Source organism: Vavraia culicis (assembly GCF_000192795.1).
Source record: "Vavraia culicis subsp. floridensis unplaced genomic scaffold supercont1.4, whole genome shotgun sequence".
Classification (NCBI taxonomy): Eukaryota; Fungi; Microsporidia; family Pleistophoridae; genus Vavraia; species Vavraia culicis.
Window position 1 is genome coordinate 86,587 of NW_007360607.1, and position 15,585 is coordinate 102,171.

At 39.8% G+C, this 15,585-nt stretch overlaps 7 protein-coding genes across 7 annotated transcripts; 5 read left to right on the forward strand and 2 right to left on the reverse strand.

Moving 5' to 3' along the window:
• Window positions 1–606: 606 nt before the first annotated feature.
• On the forward strand, window positions 607–1,499 carry VCUG_00375 (CMGC/CDK/CDK2 protein kinase; the record flags this gene model as incomplete). The annotated part of the gene is made up of 1 exon (XM_008075203.1): window positions 607–1,499. The coding sequence occupies one exon, from the start codon at window positions 607–609 to the stop codon at window positions 1,489–1,491; it is 885 nt and encodes a 294-aa protein (XP_008073394.1). The 3' UTR covers window positions 1,492–1,499.
• A 2,493-nt stretch (window positions 1,500–3,992) lies between these two features.
• On the reverse strand, window positions 3,993–4,373 carry VCUG_00376 (uncharacterized protein; the record flags this gene model as incomplete). The annotated part of the gene is made up of 1 exon (XM_008075204.1): window positions 3,993–4,373. One exon carries the CDS (start codon window positions 4,371–4,373, stop codon window positions 3,993–3,995), a length of 381 nt encoding a protein of 126 aa, XP_008073395.1.
• Window positions 4,374–6,263: 1,890 nt separating this feature from the next.
• On the forward strand, window positions 6,264–9,007 carry VCUG_00377 (uncharacterized protein). Its single transcript, XM_008075205.1, has one exon. It carries the CDS (start codon window positions 7,762–7,764, stop codon window positions 8,161–8,163), a length of 402 nt encoding a protein of 133 aa, XP_008073396.1. The 5' UTR covers window positions 6,264–7,761; the 3' UTR covers window positions 8,164–9,007.
• Window positions 9,008–10,112: 1,105 nt separating this feature from the next.
• Window positions 10,113–10,855, forward strand: VCUG_00378 (uncharacterized protein; the record flags this gene model as incomplete). The annotated part of the gene is made up of 1 exon (XM_008075206.1): window positions 10,113–10,855. One exon carries the CDS (start codon window positions 10,113–10,115, stop codon window positions 10,779–10,781), a length of 669 nt encoding a protein of 222 aa, XP_008073397.1. The 3' UTR covers window positions 10,782–10,855.
• A 168-nt stretch (window positions 10,856–11,023) lies between these two features.
• VCUG_02837 (uncharacterized protein) lies at window positions 11,024–11,260 on the reverse strand (the record flags this gene model as incomplete). Its single annotated transcript, XM_008075253.1, has 1 exon — window positions 11,024–11,260. One exon carries the CDS (start codon window positions 11,258–11,260, stop codon window positions 11,024–11,026), a length of 237 nt encoding a protein of 78 aa, XP_008073444.1.
• A 143-nt stretch (window positions 11,261–11,403) lies between these two features.
• On the forward strand, window positions 11,404–13,025 carry VCUG_00379 (T-complex protein 1, gamma subunit). The gene has a single exon (XM_008075207.1). It carries the CDS (start codon window positions 11,434–11,436, stop codon window positions 12,994–12,996), a length of 1,563 nt encoding a protein of 520 aa, XP_008073398.1. The 5' UTR covers window positions 11,404–11,433; the 3' UTR covers window positions 12,997–13,025.
• Window positions 13,026–14,359: 1,334 nt separating this feature from the next.
• On the forward strand, window positions 14,360–14,737 carry VCUG_00380 (uncharacterized protein; the record flags this gene model as incomplete). The annotated part of the gene is made up of 1 exon (XM_008075208.1): window positions 14,360–14,737. The coding sequence occupies one exon, from the start codon at window positions 14,360–14,362 to the stop codon at window positions 14,735–14,737; it is 378 nt and encodes a 125-aa protein (XP_008073399.1).
• Window positions 14,738–15,585: the final 848 nt, after the last annotated feature.

The following is a 15,585-nucleotide window of genomic DNA, read 5'->3' on the forward strand; positions in this document are numbered from 1 at the left end:
TTCTTTTCGTGCATCTCACACCCCTGTTATGTCGATCAACCAGGCATTTGAGGATCTCCTGAAAGAAATTGACGAGTGCGAATTTGCACTCAGGACCCTTGAAAGAAAAGCAAAGCCTTTGACACAGTTCGTGTACACTGCGGCTGTTACCTGCAGAGATGATGAAAATATCGAATAAAAATTACAGCCTGACTTGTTCGCCTGCAGCGATCTAATTTCAGTACGATTGGGATTATTTAAGGTAAATGTTATTAATTTGTTTATTTCTGTGCGTGCATACAATGTTTTGTGGTCGCTGTATTCATCTTTTGAGTGTTTCCAAGCACTATATGTACCGATTGTTTGGTACCGATGTGCTCATTATTGACACATTACGCTGTTCGATCCGTTTGGTTTTAGCACAGCTCACATATCAACGGTTTCTGCATCCGTACAATGACTTAGTGTATCCGTAATTGCGGGTGAAGATGCTGGTTTTACGAGATGACTAATCTGTGATTCGAGTGTTTGCTATTTTTACTGTTCCTCCGCCAAAGAAACACCTGCATTTACAACCAGGTTTTTAATTTTAAGCCTTTTTCATCTCCAACCATAAAACGCCCTTAAATGAGCACAACCGATTCGTACCAGCGGTTGGAAAAGATTGGCGAAGGGACCTATGGCATCGTATACAAGGCAAAAAATAAGAAGACAGACAAAATTGTAGCGTTGAAAAAAATACGTCCGGAGAACGAGGAGGAGGGCATATCCACAACCACGATCCGAGAGATATCAATCCTCAAAAATTTGAACAACGAGAGGATCATAAAGCTAATGGACGTGATGTACAGCAATAACAGCATTTACATCGTTTATGAGTACTTGGAAACGGACTTGAGACGGTTTTTGGATGATTGCATATCAAAGGGAACAACAATTTATGAAGAAAAAAGAAGGGAAATGGCACGACAAATGGTCGAGGGAGTTGCTTACTTGCATTGCAACGGGATACTGCACAGGGATCTTAAGCCACAGAACATTTTGATTGATGGAAGCGGAAATATAAAATTGGCGGATTTCGGGCTTGGACGGACACTGCGTCTACCTATCAAAACACTTACACACGATGTAATAACGTTATGGTATAGGCCTCCAGAGATACTGCTAGGATCGAAACACTACGCCTCAAGCGTTGATGTATGGAGCTTAGCATGCATCCTTGCAGAGCTATTTACGTTAAAACCGATATTTCCTGGTGATTCAGAAATAGACCAGCTGTATAAAATATTTATGATCCTGGGAACACCTGACAACACGAACTGGAAGAACGTCACATATCTTCCAAATTATCAAGAATCGTTCCCAAAGTGGGAGTGTATTGATCTGAACATCATTCTTAAGGATGGTTTGTTCACGGATCTAATCAATAACATGCTACGGTACAACCCTATGGATCGTATGCCTGCGATACATGCACTTAATGAGCCGTATTTTACGGAGACTGCTAATTAAATGAGCTATTGTAACTCGTTGCGTGTACCTTTTTTATTTTCTGTTATGAGAAGATATTTCGTGTGCTGTGATACCAAGGGACTATTTCTTGGCGCTTTGCCCAATTACACGCTTCAATTCCATTTTTTCACTAAAAATATATTTTATTTATCACTTCACACACAGCACCATTCATCCAGCAAACATACTCTTCTGATTCACTGGGACCGATCATTACTACCGGTCCTTAATTGACAGAATGCTTTCTCGGCAACGCCAATCTTCTCACGTATTCATTTCCAACAACTGACAGCAAAAGACATTGAAATATCAACTGAGCTGTGGTAAGGGGTGCTCATTTTGGTCTGGCATGGTACAGCACATAAGAACTTACGGTTGATACTGGGTTTAAATACACGATATATCTCACACGCTACGGAAAGACACAAAATCCTTGTACCGTATTACTGAGATGACTAATAACTGCTTCAGAAGTAATGAAAAATGGGTCTAAGTCTTAAAAGAACGGGTGAAATGACTAACTAGTAAACAAGGAAATAGGTCATGAAGACTTTGAATGAACGGACAGCACGTTCCATTTCCAACATACGAGGCCAAATCACTCTATGTAAGAGGAACATTCGATCAAAGCTGGCTCGGTGGTGTGCTACAACGTGCAAAGACGAACAGCAATGGTGCACTCCCATGCTCACTCATGCCACCACGTAAGTGTTATGTGTATTAAGCAGATTTGATGGGAGTTGCACATTCTCTTGTATTATATCGGGCTTGGGCAGATGCACAAAGACTAGAAAGTGCTAAATCGGTATTGTGAGCACTGGATAGCAGCATAGATCATAAATGCTGGGCCCTGAACATAGATTAACAGTAACTACGGGTAGTGGTGCTCTCTCAAGATGGCACAAGCATTGTCCTACAATCTCAATACACAGCTGTATCAGACGGGTCTTATAGCTAGGATAAGTCCTAGTTAAGCATGTTTAATGAAATGGTTGTGTAGAGCAGTTTTATCAAAGTTGTTGCTGGAAAAAACAATTTTGCGGAGAGAAATACGCTAAGTAAATTTTTTAAAATGTGGTTAAGTTTATCCTACCGTGCAATTACCAAAATTGTGAGCAAACTTAGGCTTTGTTGTTGTGCCATATTCAGATAACGCAAATTTGCTATTTCTCACACAGTAACTGACGTTTTAAACGATAAAACCAATTTATGATTTCAAACGATGTTTCTTTTACCGCTGACATGAAGAGTTAGTATTTATGATAAGAAATATTGTCCAAATTGCGCACATCGAAGGTTATTTTAATGTTCACATCTCTGAATTTGGAAATTGTTATCGTGCTGTTGGTATTTTATACTTTGAGTAAAAAATCATTTTTGGAGTCACATTCTGAACATAGCACCTGTACATCGCTGTGATAAAACTGGAATATACGCTTTAAGCATTCTCTGTAGCAAAGTATGTTCTAGAAAGCGTTTTCTATCTCTTTACAATGCCTTGTGGAGTAGCACTATCAGGAAAAAGACTTGCATCGTACACCCGATGTGCGGTACTATTTATTTTATGTTTCATAGACATTAACGTTCAGTCGCACCACAATCTTTGATTATTCGATACTTTGTATGATTTGCAACAAAAGTATAAAAAATACAATTCTGGTTCTTATCTTCTAAATCACGAACTTGGTAGAAATTCGTTGTGATGCCGCGAAATGTAACCGATATATTAAGCGAGGTTATCCACCATTAGCTTGTCTTTGTGGAACATACGGAGTGTCAAACGCGGTACGTATTGTTATGACACGACAACCAGGCGTGTGCATGTTAAACGGGAGTGATCCGTTGTATTAAAGAGGAAATATGTCAAAAGCTTAAAACTTGGAAGTGTCATACAGTGATTTTGAATACTACGCTGTGATGCGGATAGTATTATACGCATTCAGCTCGGTGGTATGCTTGTTACACTGTTGCTCAATAAATTATTGTATTTGCATGCAAGGCTGAACATTTCACGGACGAACGAAAACGAAAGTTACTCTCAAACGCTGTTCTTCCTATTATGGCATTTCTTAGTTTTTTGAAAAAATGGCAACATTACTTACGAAGAAATAGACCTCATGGTTTGCTCGTTACAAGAACAGCAACATAGGACCAGGTCCTTTAAAACAGTAGAGTGCTCATACGCATCCATAAATTACACGTAAAATACTCAACTTGCCGAATTGGCACATATTACAGCGCAACACGTCAGTGCAATTATAAAATTTTTTAATTCACAGGATATTTTTTGAGTTTTAGCATGTCAAAAACATTCCACCAGCAGTTCATGGTTTTGGTGCGAGGCAGCCTGAACGGCACGCACCTCATAAAAAATAGATTAAAAGGTAAATTGGACTGCATACAACGAACGGCAGAGCAATACGCTGCAACAGGTCACCTGTACATCCCACAACTGCCGGCCAACGTGTTTAATTAGATCACAAAATAGGTTGGAAACACTATCAACACTTCTTATTCTCCTTCATTTTGTCAATCTCATCCTCAATCATCTTTGACATGATTTTTCTAAAGGAATGATAATAGTGGTAGTAGATGTCGTTGGTCTTCTGGCCGCGAGCCTCCGTTTTGTGTTCCGACGTGACGTTCTTCGCCAAGTACCCTCTTGGTCCCTTAACCAGCTCGAATTCGCAAATCTGCTGTGGCAATAAATAGACCACCATTCCAGGTTGTGTAGAAATCGATGAGAAGTGAAAAAACACTGAAATTAAAAAGAATAACTTACCGTCTTCGTTTATCTCTGGATCATGAGGTACAAGGAAACCATAGCCCCGTTCGTAACTGAAGAACTTAATGGTACCTTTGTAACGTTTTTTTGCTCCCATAATAAAATGAATGGGTGATTTTAATAGTTTATCAGTAAAAAAGAACGTGAAGACGAGTTATTAAATTTAAATGAAATCATTTTAATTGTTGTCTAAGATTATTAATAAATCAAGTTCAACGAATTATTCAGGTCTTGGGACTGTGTTGTGGACTGCCAGCAAAGAAAAACCAAGAAGCGAAAAAAATGATAAAAGTGATAGAAAAGAAAGTTGAGAAGTTACGTCATGTAAAAGGATAGTGACGATGAAAACTGGCACATACGAGCGGAACATCCTGTTTTTGGCAGTGCTACACCGTGTTAGATGCGGGCAACCATTGCTTTGGTCCATAACTACGGATTATGTGCTGCTGCAGGACACGTGCAATAATAGGTCCATAAATGCGGCAATCGGCATTAAACGGACATTTTAGTGGTGTATATCACCGGTAATGGCATAGAGCTGCTGGCACTAAAAGGAATATTCCCTTGCGTATTTTCTTTCCATCTTCAGAAAATCACTGAAAGAGAAAGAAACAAATTTAAATTAAAATAGCACTACATTACGTCAAGAGAAAGTGTTGGCAGTGCGGGTCGGTGTGAAAAGCGGTACTCGAGTGAAATACCACGAAAAGCAGACGTGTTGATGGATGTTTATTTTGATGCCCGGATGGTGAAACCGTGTAATTAATCAAGGGGATATCAAGGCATTTGCAAAATGTGAGCGCATTACGTTTTGTATTCCATGGTATTAAGCAGCACCATGCAAGCAGGCTGTACGTAGATAGTACTGATTCTGGACAGTGCGATCCCTACAAGTGTTGCCAAGGCATTTCACCAGTACCGTGAGAGACATTGCCAGTCCTGTAAATCACACAAATTTTTGACAGATTAAAACAACGATGCGATAAACAATCGATAAAAATCCACTATTTCAAAAAGTGCGCATTGCCGGTCTTTATGTCCCTTAACACCTATAAATACTTTTATAACAGTTTTGGAAGGTTTTTGGTTGCGAATTGAAATTCGTGAGTACAAAACGATTCGTGCAACACTTTTATTTAGTTAATACTTGAAAAGTAAATTAATTTAAGGTCTCTGCACACAACACCGTTTTAACATGGTACTAGTACAAAAAATAGAAAAATGTTAGTTTTAGCGAATCAGATCACATCGCGGTGATAATTCTCTAAATATTGTTTTGCAGACGTACACGGCATGATCACGGAGAATTATTTGGGCAGATAGCAACGGCACTCCTCAATTCAGAGAAATGAACATAGTCCTGTAATATTTGTACCCGGACAGCACAGGAAAGGAGTGCAACATAAAAACTTGGTATCTCATTCAAGAAAAAAGACAAAATTACAAAATGCAGGTGCAACGTAGCATTCGTAGGATGTGCATGGTCAATGTTGCTATGCGATGAAATAGCGAAGAGGAGCAAATATGACTTTAAACGTGCAGAAATGCCGAATTGTTAGTTAAACGTGCGTACCGGCCAAGAAATGGATTGCATCATTTATCAGCAGCTAATTTATTGCTTCAAATTTCGAATTTACCAGCTCATTGATCATCAGTGCTGCTATTTAATTGTTCTGAGATATGCAATGGTATCGGATACATGCATTGATTGAATGTATAGGCCTTCCTCACCTTGTATTGTGGAAAGGCACGAACTATTAAGAGCCCTGAATAGTTCATAGCACTTTATGGCACTATTGCTGTATTTTTTGAGCGAAATTGCATTTAATGTAATTTACTAGAACCGAAATTCAGGTTGCATTAATTTATATATTCTGATAAATTGAGCAATTAAACTCGCAATTTGCAGTGTCTGAGTTATTGATCTGTGACAGATCACGTTGTTGAAAATATATTTGTTCCTGATCAGCACACCTCTTCGATTCGATACAGAGCCATCAGTGCAAATTAATTTATCAACCAGTGCTTAAACAACGTGCACGAAAGTGGCATGGCACAGAACACTCCCATGATTGGATATACATGAAGTACGAATTGTAAGGGAAACAGTATCTAAAAAATACCAGCACAGCATCATGCGTGCTGATCAAGGCTGACCAAAAAATGGGCGTGATGAAACAACAGTGCTTGCAGCTTGTTCTGGATAGTGGAATGAACGGATGGCACGTTCCATTTCCAACATACGAGGCCAAATCACTCTATGTAAGAGGAACATTCGATCAAAGCTGGCTCGGTGGTGTGCTACAACGTGCAAAGACGAAGCAATGGTGCACTCCCATGCTCACTCATGCCACCACGTAAGTGTTATGTGTATTAAGCAGATTTGATGGGAGTTGCACATTCTCTTGTATTATATCGGGCTTGGGCAGATGCACAAAGACTAGGAAGTGCTAAATCGGTATTGTGAGCACTGGATAGCAGCATAGATCATAAATGCTGGGCCCTGAACATAGATTAACAGTAACTACGGGTAGTGGTGCTCTCTCAAGATGGCACAAGCATTGTCATACAATCTCAATACACAGCTGTATCAGACGGGTCTTATAGCTAGGATAAGTCCTAGTTAAGCATGTTTAATGAAATGGTTGTGTAGAGCAGTTTTATCAAAGTTGTTGCTGGAAAAAAGAACTGCATACAGAGATCATTCCCGTGGTATAAATACAAAGTCCATAAAAGGCATCTTTCCATATGCTTAACATACAAAGTTATTGTTTTTAGTATCTGTTGGTGTTTGTAGCCTTTCTTAGCGTTAAGGCACGAATAGAAGGTGGTTAATCCGTTTAACATGCCTCTACCCCTGAAAATACGAAAGGACGGGGTGTACAGACCTGCGAAGGTATAGCTGGTGCCCTCGAAGGGTATTGTTGGTTGGTCCGCTCGCAAATGTTGGAGTCTGCCCTTGTCTTTCTCTCATCGAACACATCCTCGGTCCGGGTCACCACGCACCAATCGGTCACTTTAGCGAACATCCGTAGCCGTTGTGCTGAACCATGGCACGATACGTAAGGCGAATAACAGCTCTGTTAGTAATTTATGTTGCGATTCTTTACATTATTTTATCTGATTCAGATCAAGTATTGTCTCACAATGACAATTTCATCGGTACCACAACGAGTATGTGCCACGGATACGTGCTTGGCAGCGTGTAAATTACTAAACTTTTTAACATTCACGGTCGCGCCACTAATTCTGTGATTTATTTCTTCAAGTGATACACCACAGCGTTATTACTCGGCATTTGCTGTTTGAGCACTCACGGCCGCAGCCTGTGAACAACAAAATGGTTTTATCGACAGTACCTCAGCATGTAAAAATAGATAAAGTAACAATTTGGTGGCCTGACACCACAAATACCGCGTGTGAAGGCTCTCAAATACGAATTACTAAATTTTGCAAGACTTTTGTTCATTGAGCCGTGCCCATCCATGGAGAGGCAAATAAAACAAAAAATAAATCTGCTCGATGCATTGATAAGGAAAATGGAGAACAAGCAGAAAATCTCTCTCATACAAATCCTCAGGAGCGAGGTAGCAAAACTAAAGGAACTTAACCAGGAGTATAAAAAGATGATAAACGAGAAGAAAGTGGTACATGAAGAGCAAAATAAAGGAAGGACAAGGTACTACCTGAACGATGGTTCGACATACGTGGTGAGTGCAGATAAAAAGTACAGGTACCTGTACGATGCAAAGTCACGTATTATTACGTACGAGTTTGAGAATGGGCAGGTGGAAAGAACATTCCCAAATGGTTTGAAGGAGATCAGGTACAGCGATGGAAGCATAGCTGTAAGAAATGGTAATAAAGAATACGATTATATAAAATAAACGGTGATTTGCTTGTTAACTAAAAGGTGTGATTTGGACAAGGGAATTGAGAGCGATTTGAAAGTAACTTGGATCGTGAAGCGTATTTGTTCGGATGGTGCAGATGAAAATGATAAATAAGTACATTTTAGCAAAAATGTAATGTATCCGTTTGCAGATCGTATACCAACCGTGGCGAGTAAAAATAAAATTGTGGAGTAGCTAATTGAAATGCATAGCACAGGTAATAACGTTTTTGATGTAAAAGTTGATCGGTAGGCAAATAATTGATAACTAGAGCGAAACACAAGGACTGGGCAGCATGCAAAGTGCCGTATTACGCGCTCCTCACCACTATCTGACTAAGAGAACATAATTAAATGGTCCGTAGAGTTAAAACAAAGTAAAAGTGCGTTTCTTAACAACAACGATGTTCTGCCCTACGAAAAGAACATTTCTGATCAAATGTTTGTTTTCAAATGTAGCAATGCGTGGAATAGCGAGCAAAGGCGTGAAAGGAATGTTAAGGCACGTAAAATGCGCATTGTGTGAAACTTTTAGCACGTTTCTCACAATATGGTGAAATATCACAGCCTCCATGTTAACCACTCATATTCAACACATCTTAAGCATTCAAACGGTGTGCTCATTTTTGTGAAATTCATCTATTCGTATTGTCAAGAAAAGCTTTTTACGCAGCACCTTTAAACAGTTCTCCTCGATCCTCTTGATCAATTAAGATCACGATCAGACACATCCATGATAAATAGCAGGGATCATGATATATCTACGATCAAGTATCATACTATCACTGCACGGGATCATGTTTTGTATTTTAACTCGCTTGGAAACAAGGCGTTCACGGTTACCATTCATAACAATTGATAAAACATCTTTAACTGTGTTATTGGGCATTCAACACAGTTAGTACATTTATTACCGTAAATGAGTTGTGGCATGGCACAAAGAATGGTATTACGTAAAATTGTTCTGTCTGTCCTTGTTTATCAGTATTACCTTACGTAGGGAATAGCAGTATATTCGAGAGAGCGTACCATCTTTCATTTATCTATCTCCATTTAACAACAGGATTCATCACTGATATTTTGGTAGAATGTTCTGCAAATTTAATCCTGCAATGATTTCCTTGGCATGTGAGAACGAGATTTACTTACTGAACAGTTTTTACGAGGTTAGCTCCGAAGTACTACCGTGCTTTATCGAATATCTGTGTTCTACAACATATTACCGCCAAGATATCGCTGTTATTCACCAGGACTAGCAAGAGCAAAACCTTGAAGAATGCTGCCGTTTACCGCCCTGCATTGTTTTCGTTCGTGGATGATGTTTACGAAGCGTGTGTAAATGCTGGCTCCACGCGGTAAATAATTCTGCAGCATCAAAGCACTATTAAAATGCTATAACCATAAAAATAGTATTTCAATCTAGCAAACGGAAGTATAAGTTACGCGTGTAAGCCGTGCTATTTCATGGAACAATTCAATATTTTCATGGTAATTAGTTTCAGAGCAGATTTTTGCCAAATATAGCACAAACAGTGCCATTCATAAGGTGCATGTATTACAGCAAATCACGTTTCTGAAATATGCACCGTAAGTTCTGCAAGTTTGTTCTCCCAGGGCAGAAACAGTGGTAAAATAAAAACTGTGAATGCCGGTGTTTACGTGCTGAGAAGAGGAAAGCGTTCAGTTGCAGACACCGACCAACATCACCTTAAATTTTTATTGTTCAACCAATCCGATCGTGTTGGTTAGTAGTGAATCGCATACGATCTGATAAAATAGGTGTGCGATAATGAGCATTTGAAAGCGGTCAGGACAGGTCTATGACTGTTACATGAGAGCTGCTGATAGTTGAGAAATTGTGCGGAGCAAAATACTTTTGCTGGTATTTGTTTACATCAAAATTTTTTGTTTTCAAAATATAAATTGCATCTTTTGTTGTTCTTCATGTTTCTGTTCGTTTTCACATGTGTAATGGCAAGCTATAACTTTAACGAAATTTATGATGACTATTACAACGATTACTTCTACGATTACGGAGACTTCAGCGATTTCTTTCCGTTCATTTATGACTATCCCGAGCAACCCAATGTTATGAGCAATTACGTAGAAACTACGAAGGAGAAAGTGCAGGAGTACGTCGAACCAGCCATAAAAGAAGTTAAGGAAAAGCTAACACCGGTTGTTACAGAGGTGAAGGAAAAGACGAAAAGTCCAGCAATTACTAAAGCAAGCAAAAATGAGCTGAAGAGCACGGTAGAAAAACGACCTGTAACGAACATAGGCAAAAAGACAAAAGAAACAGAACCTGTTACCGAAAAGGATGAGACAAAAGCTGCAAAGAAAAGTACAAAAAAACGAAAGAGAGGAGAACCGATGGAAAAGGTGAAACCTGACAGTGCGAGCAATCCGCTAGATTCGGATCTTGTAATCAATATTTGTATAATATCTGCTGTAATTGTGATAATCATGGCCATCAGTTTTTTAATACTTCAATTTATTTACAAAAGATTTGTGAATAAAACAGAGATGGACTATTATAGGTCGTTAACAAGACCGAGAATCGAACCGGAGAACGATGACTCGCAACGCCGCTATGCTATACGGTACGGCTGAACATTGTAACTCGGTAGATGGCAGATAGCTATGGACAACGAAAGCTGTGTAAAAATAGGAGTTTTGATTTTCCTCATTAAAGACCATTCTGAAATACCTCCATTATCTTCATCAAAGACCATTCTGAAATACCTCCATTATCTTCATCAAAGACCATTCTGAAATTCTCTCTACGTACAAATGCTTTTCTTTTGCCATTGAATAATAACTTTGCAGATCATACGGTGAGATGCTATTTCATGTCACAAGGATTCATTTATTGTACGATCACAGGTTTGTTCACCTATAACCGCAGGAAAATGCGTTGCATACCGCAAACCGGTAACAATGCTATCGTGCATACTCTCTTCCATTCGCAAAAGTGATGTTCTATCCAACATTTGGACGCGTTTATCATTAATGGGCTGTATTATCGTTGATAGTGGCTCGAACACGCAAGAAATTGCTATTCGAGTGTACTGAGAGTTGTAATTATGCATCAAAACACGTTTCTGATTTATTAATTGCACTGTATTTATCTAATTGGGCACTTTCTTTGATATATCTGCCAGTAAATGCCAGATTTTGATCTTTCATTTCTTTAATTCGTTGCATATTTCTGCCCATCCGCCATTGGCACAAGTTAAATTACCAAATTTTTTTACCCTGCAAAATGCAAAGCATCCCTAAGAGCCTGAACTGCATTCTTCTAGTGAAAGACAAGTCAATACAAGTACAATGTGATAACATAGAAGCGGTCAACACCATATCTAATATTTTGACCACGTGTTTGGGGCCGCGTTCCATGCAGAAAATGATATTGACACGTATCGGTACGATCCAGATCACGAACGATGGGAACGCCATATTAAGGGAGTTGGACATTACACACCCTGCGGCCAAGCAGATCGTTGAGTTGGCCCGCACCCAGGACAATGAGGTGGGTGACGGCACCACAACTGTCATTCTATTAGCTGCCAAACTACTGGAAGAAATGGGCATGCTGCTACGAGATAAAGTACATCCTGTGCACATTTGCAAAATTCTTAGGGAGGCACTCAATGAGAGCCTGAGTTATCTGGAGGAGGTGTCCTATCCGTTCCAGGGAACAGAGGACGAGAAAATCGGCATAGTGCGGCACTCAGTGGCTAACAAGCTCTGCACGATGTTAAAGGTGGACATAGCGTTCCTAGCGTACAAGGCAGCAAACATTGCCAAGAACTGTGACATCAAAACGTTTGTAAAAATAGAAAAAATATCGGGTGCTGATTTCTCTGGATGTGAGGTTATGGATGGTGTGATCGTAAACAAGTCACTGATACACTCTGAGATGAGAAGGGAGATAAGAGACCCGCGTGTGATTGTCCTTGACACTCCAATTGAGTACAAGAAGGGCGAGAGCAAAACCTCGTATGAGCTGAAGAATCAGGCTGAGTATACGAGAGCACTGGAAATTGAGGAGGAACAGGTGCAAGAGATTGTGAACCACATATTGGCACTGAATCCGGACATTGTTATCACTGAAAAGGGAATATGCGACTCTGCGCTTTCAATTTTCCAGAAGAAGAACGTTACGGCACTGAGAAGATTTAAGAAGACAGAAGCGCTGAGAATTGCGGCCGTTACCGGTGCAACTATCGTGTCGCGGGCTGAGGATCTCGAGGAAAAGCATGTGGGGAAGGATTGCCGCCTTTTCAGGGTCACCCGGTTCGGGAATGAGGAATACGTCAATTTTGTGGAGTGTGTCAATCCTAAAGCCTGTTCGGTGGTGCTCAGAGGACCGTCACGCGATATTTTGAATGAGTTTGAGCGCAACTTCGAGGATGCGATAAAGGTAGCAAGGAATTTGAGAATGAGTGATAGGTTGTGCGCGGGTGGCGGAGCAACAGAGATGAATCTGTGCAAGTTTTTGCTCCGAAAAGGCGCATGCACGGAAAATATGCAGAATTCGATGCTCAGGAAGAGGGTGTATGATGGAATAGCAAATGCTTTACGTATGATACCCTTGACATTGGCGAAGAATAGCGGGTGCGATGATCCCCTTGGTCTGATTGCGGAGCTTGAAAGCACAAGCGATGTTTACATGGGAATTGATGGTGTTAATGGAAAGGTTGTGGATGTAAGGAATCTGGTTATGGAGCCCATAGCAGTTAAACGACAGGCCCTTAAGAGCGCATTTGAGGCTGTGGCCCTGCTTTTAAGGGTCGATGGTGTTATACAGAGCAAGAAGAAGTGATTTTCTAGTCAATAAAATTATGCTGTCTCTTAGCTCAGTTCTGCCACAAACGCACGCGTTTGTTCATAAATCTAAGTATTTCGGGCAAACAGAGCATCATTTGCTGCACACATCACTCTTTTGTTCGTTTGTAGTTTTATTCTCCTCCCTTATCTCGATGGTTCAATCTTTTGCTCATCTCACAGCAAAAAGCTAAGTGCTGCAAGAGTACGTAAATACGAGTGTAGACCGATAAACAGGTCGTACAAGAAACAGTGACTGGTGGTGAAAACGCCTTCTTGTTCCCCTTGGGCTTCTGCATCCATCCTTGTATGTTTTGTGCATTTATTTAATATTGTTGGTACTTGCCCGTGACGAGCGATAAGCTCGTACTATGTTCACGTAAAACTTGGAAAAGGTATTTTTTATGATTTGTGCCGGTTAAGCTTGGAAACACAGTCATAAAATTGGATTGCCCGCTACGAACAAGATGTGGAGGTAAATGGACCAAAATACCGTTTGAATGGAAAAACTTAACAAATTGGTGTATGGTGATGTTGGTTTTGAAAGTAAGTTTAATGTGCGTACATCAAATGGTGACCTGATTGATGGTTAAATCGAAAGTGTTGCAAGGAGAAAGGTGGAGTAGCAATGCTACTCCACATAGACTTCGTTTCGATAAAGAAAAAATGAAAGTTGGGAAGGCATCAGTAGCCACGTTAAAATCTATGATTGTAGAATTATACATTTTAAAGATTTACGAGCACACGATAAAAATGGATTTGAAGCAATGATATGAAAATTTATGGTTCAAATAGAGGAGGTAGTACTGTTACCGCTGTTTGGGCATGGAACACAGAGTCTACCATCGTGGAAGCTTCAACTTGTCCTACTAAAGTAAAACGTTCGATCGGCAGACGTGTTCAACGGGCCGAAGTTGTTTTTCACGGCAGTAATCGGTTGTAAAATAGCAGGGTCTGCACAAACAAGACATGAGTTGGAGATTTATTGAGCGTTCAATCCGAATGTACACGTGATTCGCATGTAAGGAAGCAACTACCGTTTTACGGTGGTGTAACTCGTGCACTCAACGGATTGTAACAAAGGCATTCCTCTGTATCGTGTTAGTATGCCGAAATAGTAACGATTTCCATCTTTTACACAATGTTACTACGGAGAATCATTAAAATTAAATTTATCTTCCTTGATTTTCCGTACTTTTCTGATTGCCATGTCATAATTTGATAGAACATCACAGAATTGCTCGATCATCTGCTCATACACTTTTCTAAATTGTGATATCATCTCTTCGCGTGTGAGTACGTATATCTGTGCCAAATATCACTCGAGTCTTTTCATTATTTCCAATTCGTACGAACCCCGTATGACCGAGCAGTTCAACGAAATCTTTTTCAAAAAATTGGCGCACATCTTCGACAAGTACAAGAACAAGGATGATTCTTATGATGAAGGCATTGATATTATCAACTGCAACTCATCGGAGCTTGACGAGATGTACAGCGTAAACAAAGGAAAAAGGGGCGGTAAGCGCGAATCGGATACAAAGACAAATATTTCTGTTGATGAGTACGAGTTTGTGCAGGATTACGAGGACATGTGCTTTTCAAGAGTTGAAAGACGTGTGGATGTGATTGTTGTGAAGGAAAAGGAGAGCAACTTTGATAGGTTGTATGAGAAGGCATGTGTGAACAACTTTGATGCAGTTTTTGGCTCTGTTCTGAAGAATGGTGGTTACTTGTGATGTTCTTGGCTCTGTTCTGAAGAACGGTGGTTACTTGTGATGTTCTTGGCTCTGTTCTGAAGAATGGTGGTTACTTGTGATGTTCTTGGCTCTGTTCTGAAGAATGGTGGTTACTTGTGATGTTCTTGGCTCTGTTCTGAAGAATGTTTGCAGCTACGTTTTTTCTTCACGGCTAACGAGCCCACACATAGATTTACCTCATGTTAGGATGTTTTGGAAGTAAAACCGTTCTTTGTACGTGTGTAAATGTCTATTTTGGAATAAAAATGTAATTTTATGTCAAATAGAACGTATTCACGGATGTTACAGAGAGATACGTGCTGTTGCAGAGTTTAGTTGGATGTTCTCCGTTTAAAGTAGGTTTTACTTCTCGCTTTAGTACGATGGACTGTAGCATACTATCTGTAATGCAAGCTATTGCTGGATCAACCATGCTATCCTCCTTGTAATGTATTAAATGGTACCACATCCATCAATACAAATCATCTCACGTTAATTACAGACATACCACCGGTATTGATGGTCAAGAATGACTTATTGCCAACGTACGGTGCATTTAACCAAATAAAAAGATGCAATTTTAATAAAATATACATTTTTGCTCTTGTCAAAGGCACGGAACAGAGAAAGTGACAGGCAAAAGCGTAGCGGGATTGGAAATGATCAAACTTTTGACAGATCTAAATTCTTAGTCTGCTTTAAAACAGGAATAGCACAATCAATGTGCTAAGCAAACACTTATTTTGGTTGGTGTCTGTAAATATACCAAATGCTCTTTCTCCTTTTCAACAGTTATTGCTAAATCGTTCATCCGGGTCCGCTACCTTTTTTCTTTCTGAACGTTATTT

What these genes read in the sequence shown, in the direction of transcription:
- VCUG_00377 (XM_008075205.1), top strand. Translation starts at nt 7,762, where the DNA reads ATGGAGAGGCAAATAAAACAAAAAATAAATCTGCTCGATGCATTGATA.
- VCUG_00379 (XM_008075207.1), top strand. Translation starts at nt 11,434, where the DNA reads ATGCAAAGCATCCCTAAGAGCCTGAACTGCATTCTTCTAGTGAAAGAC.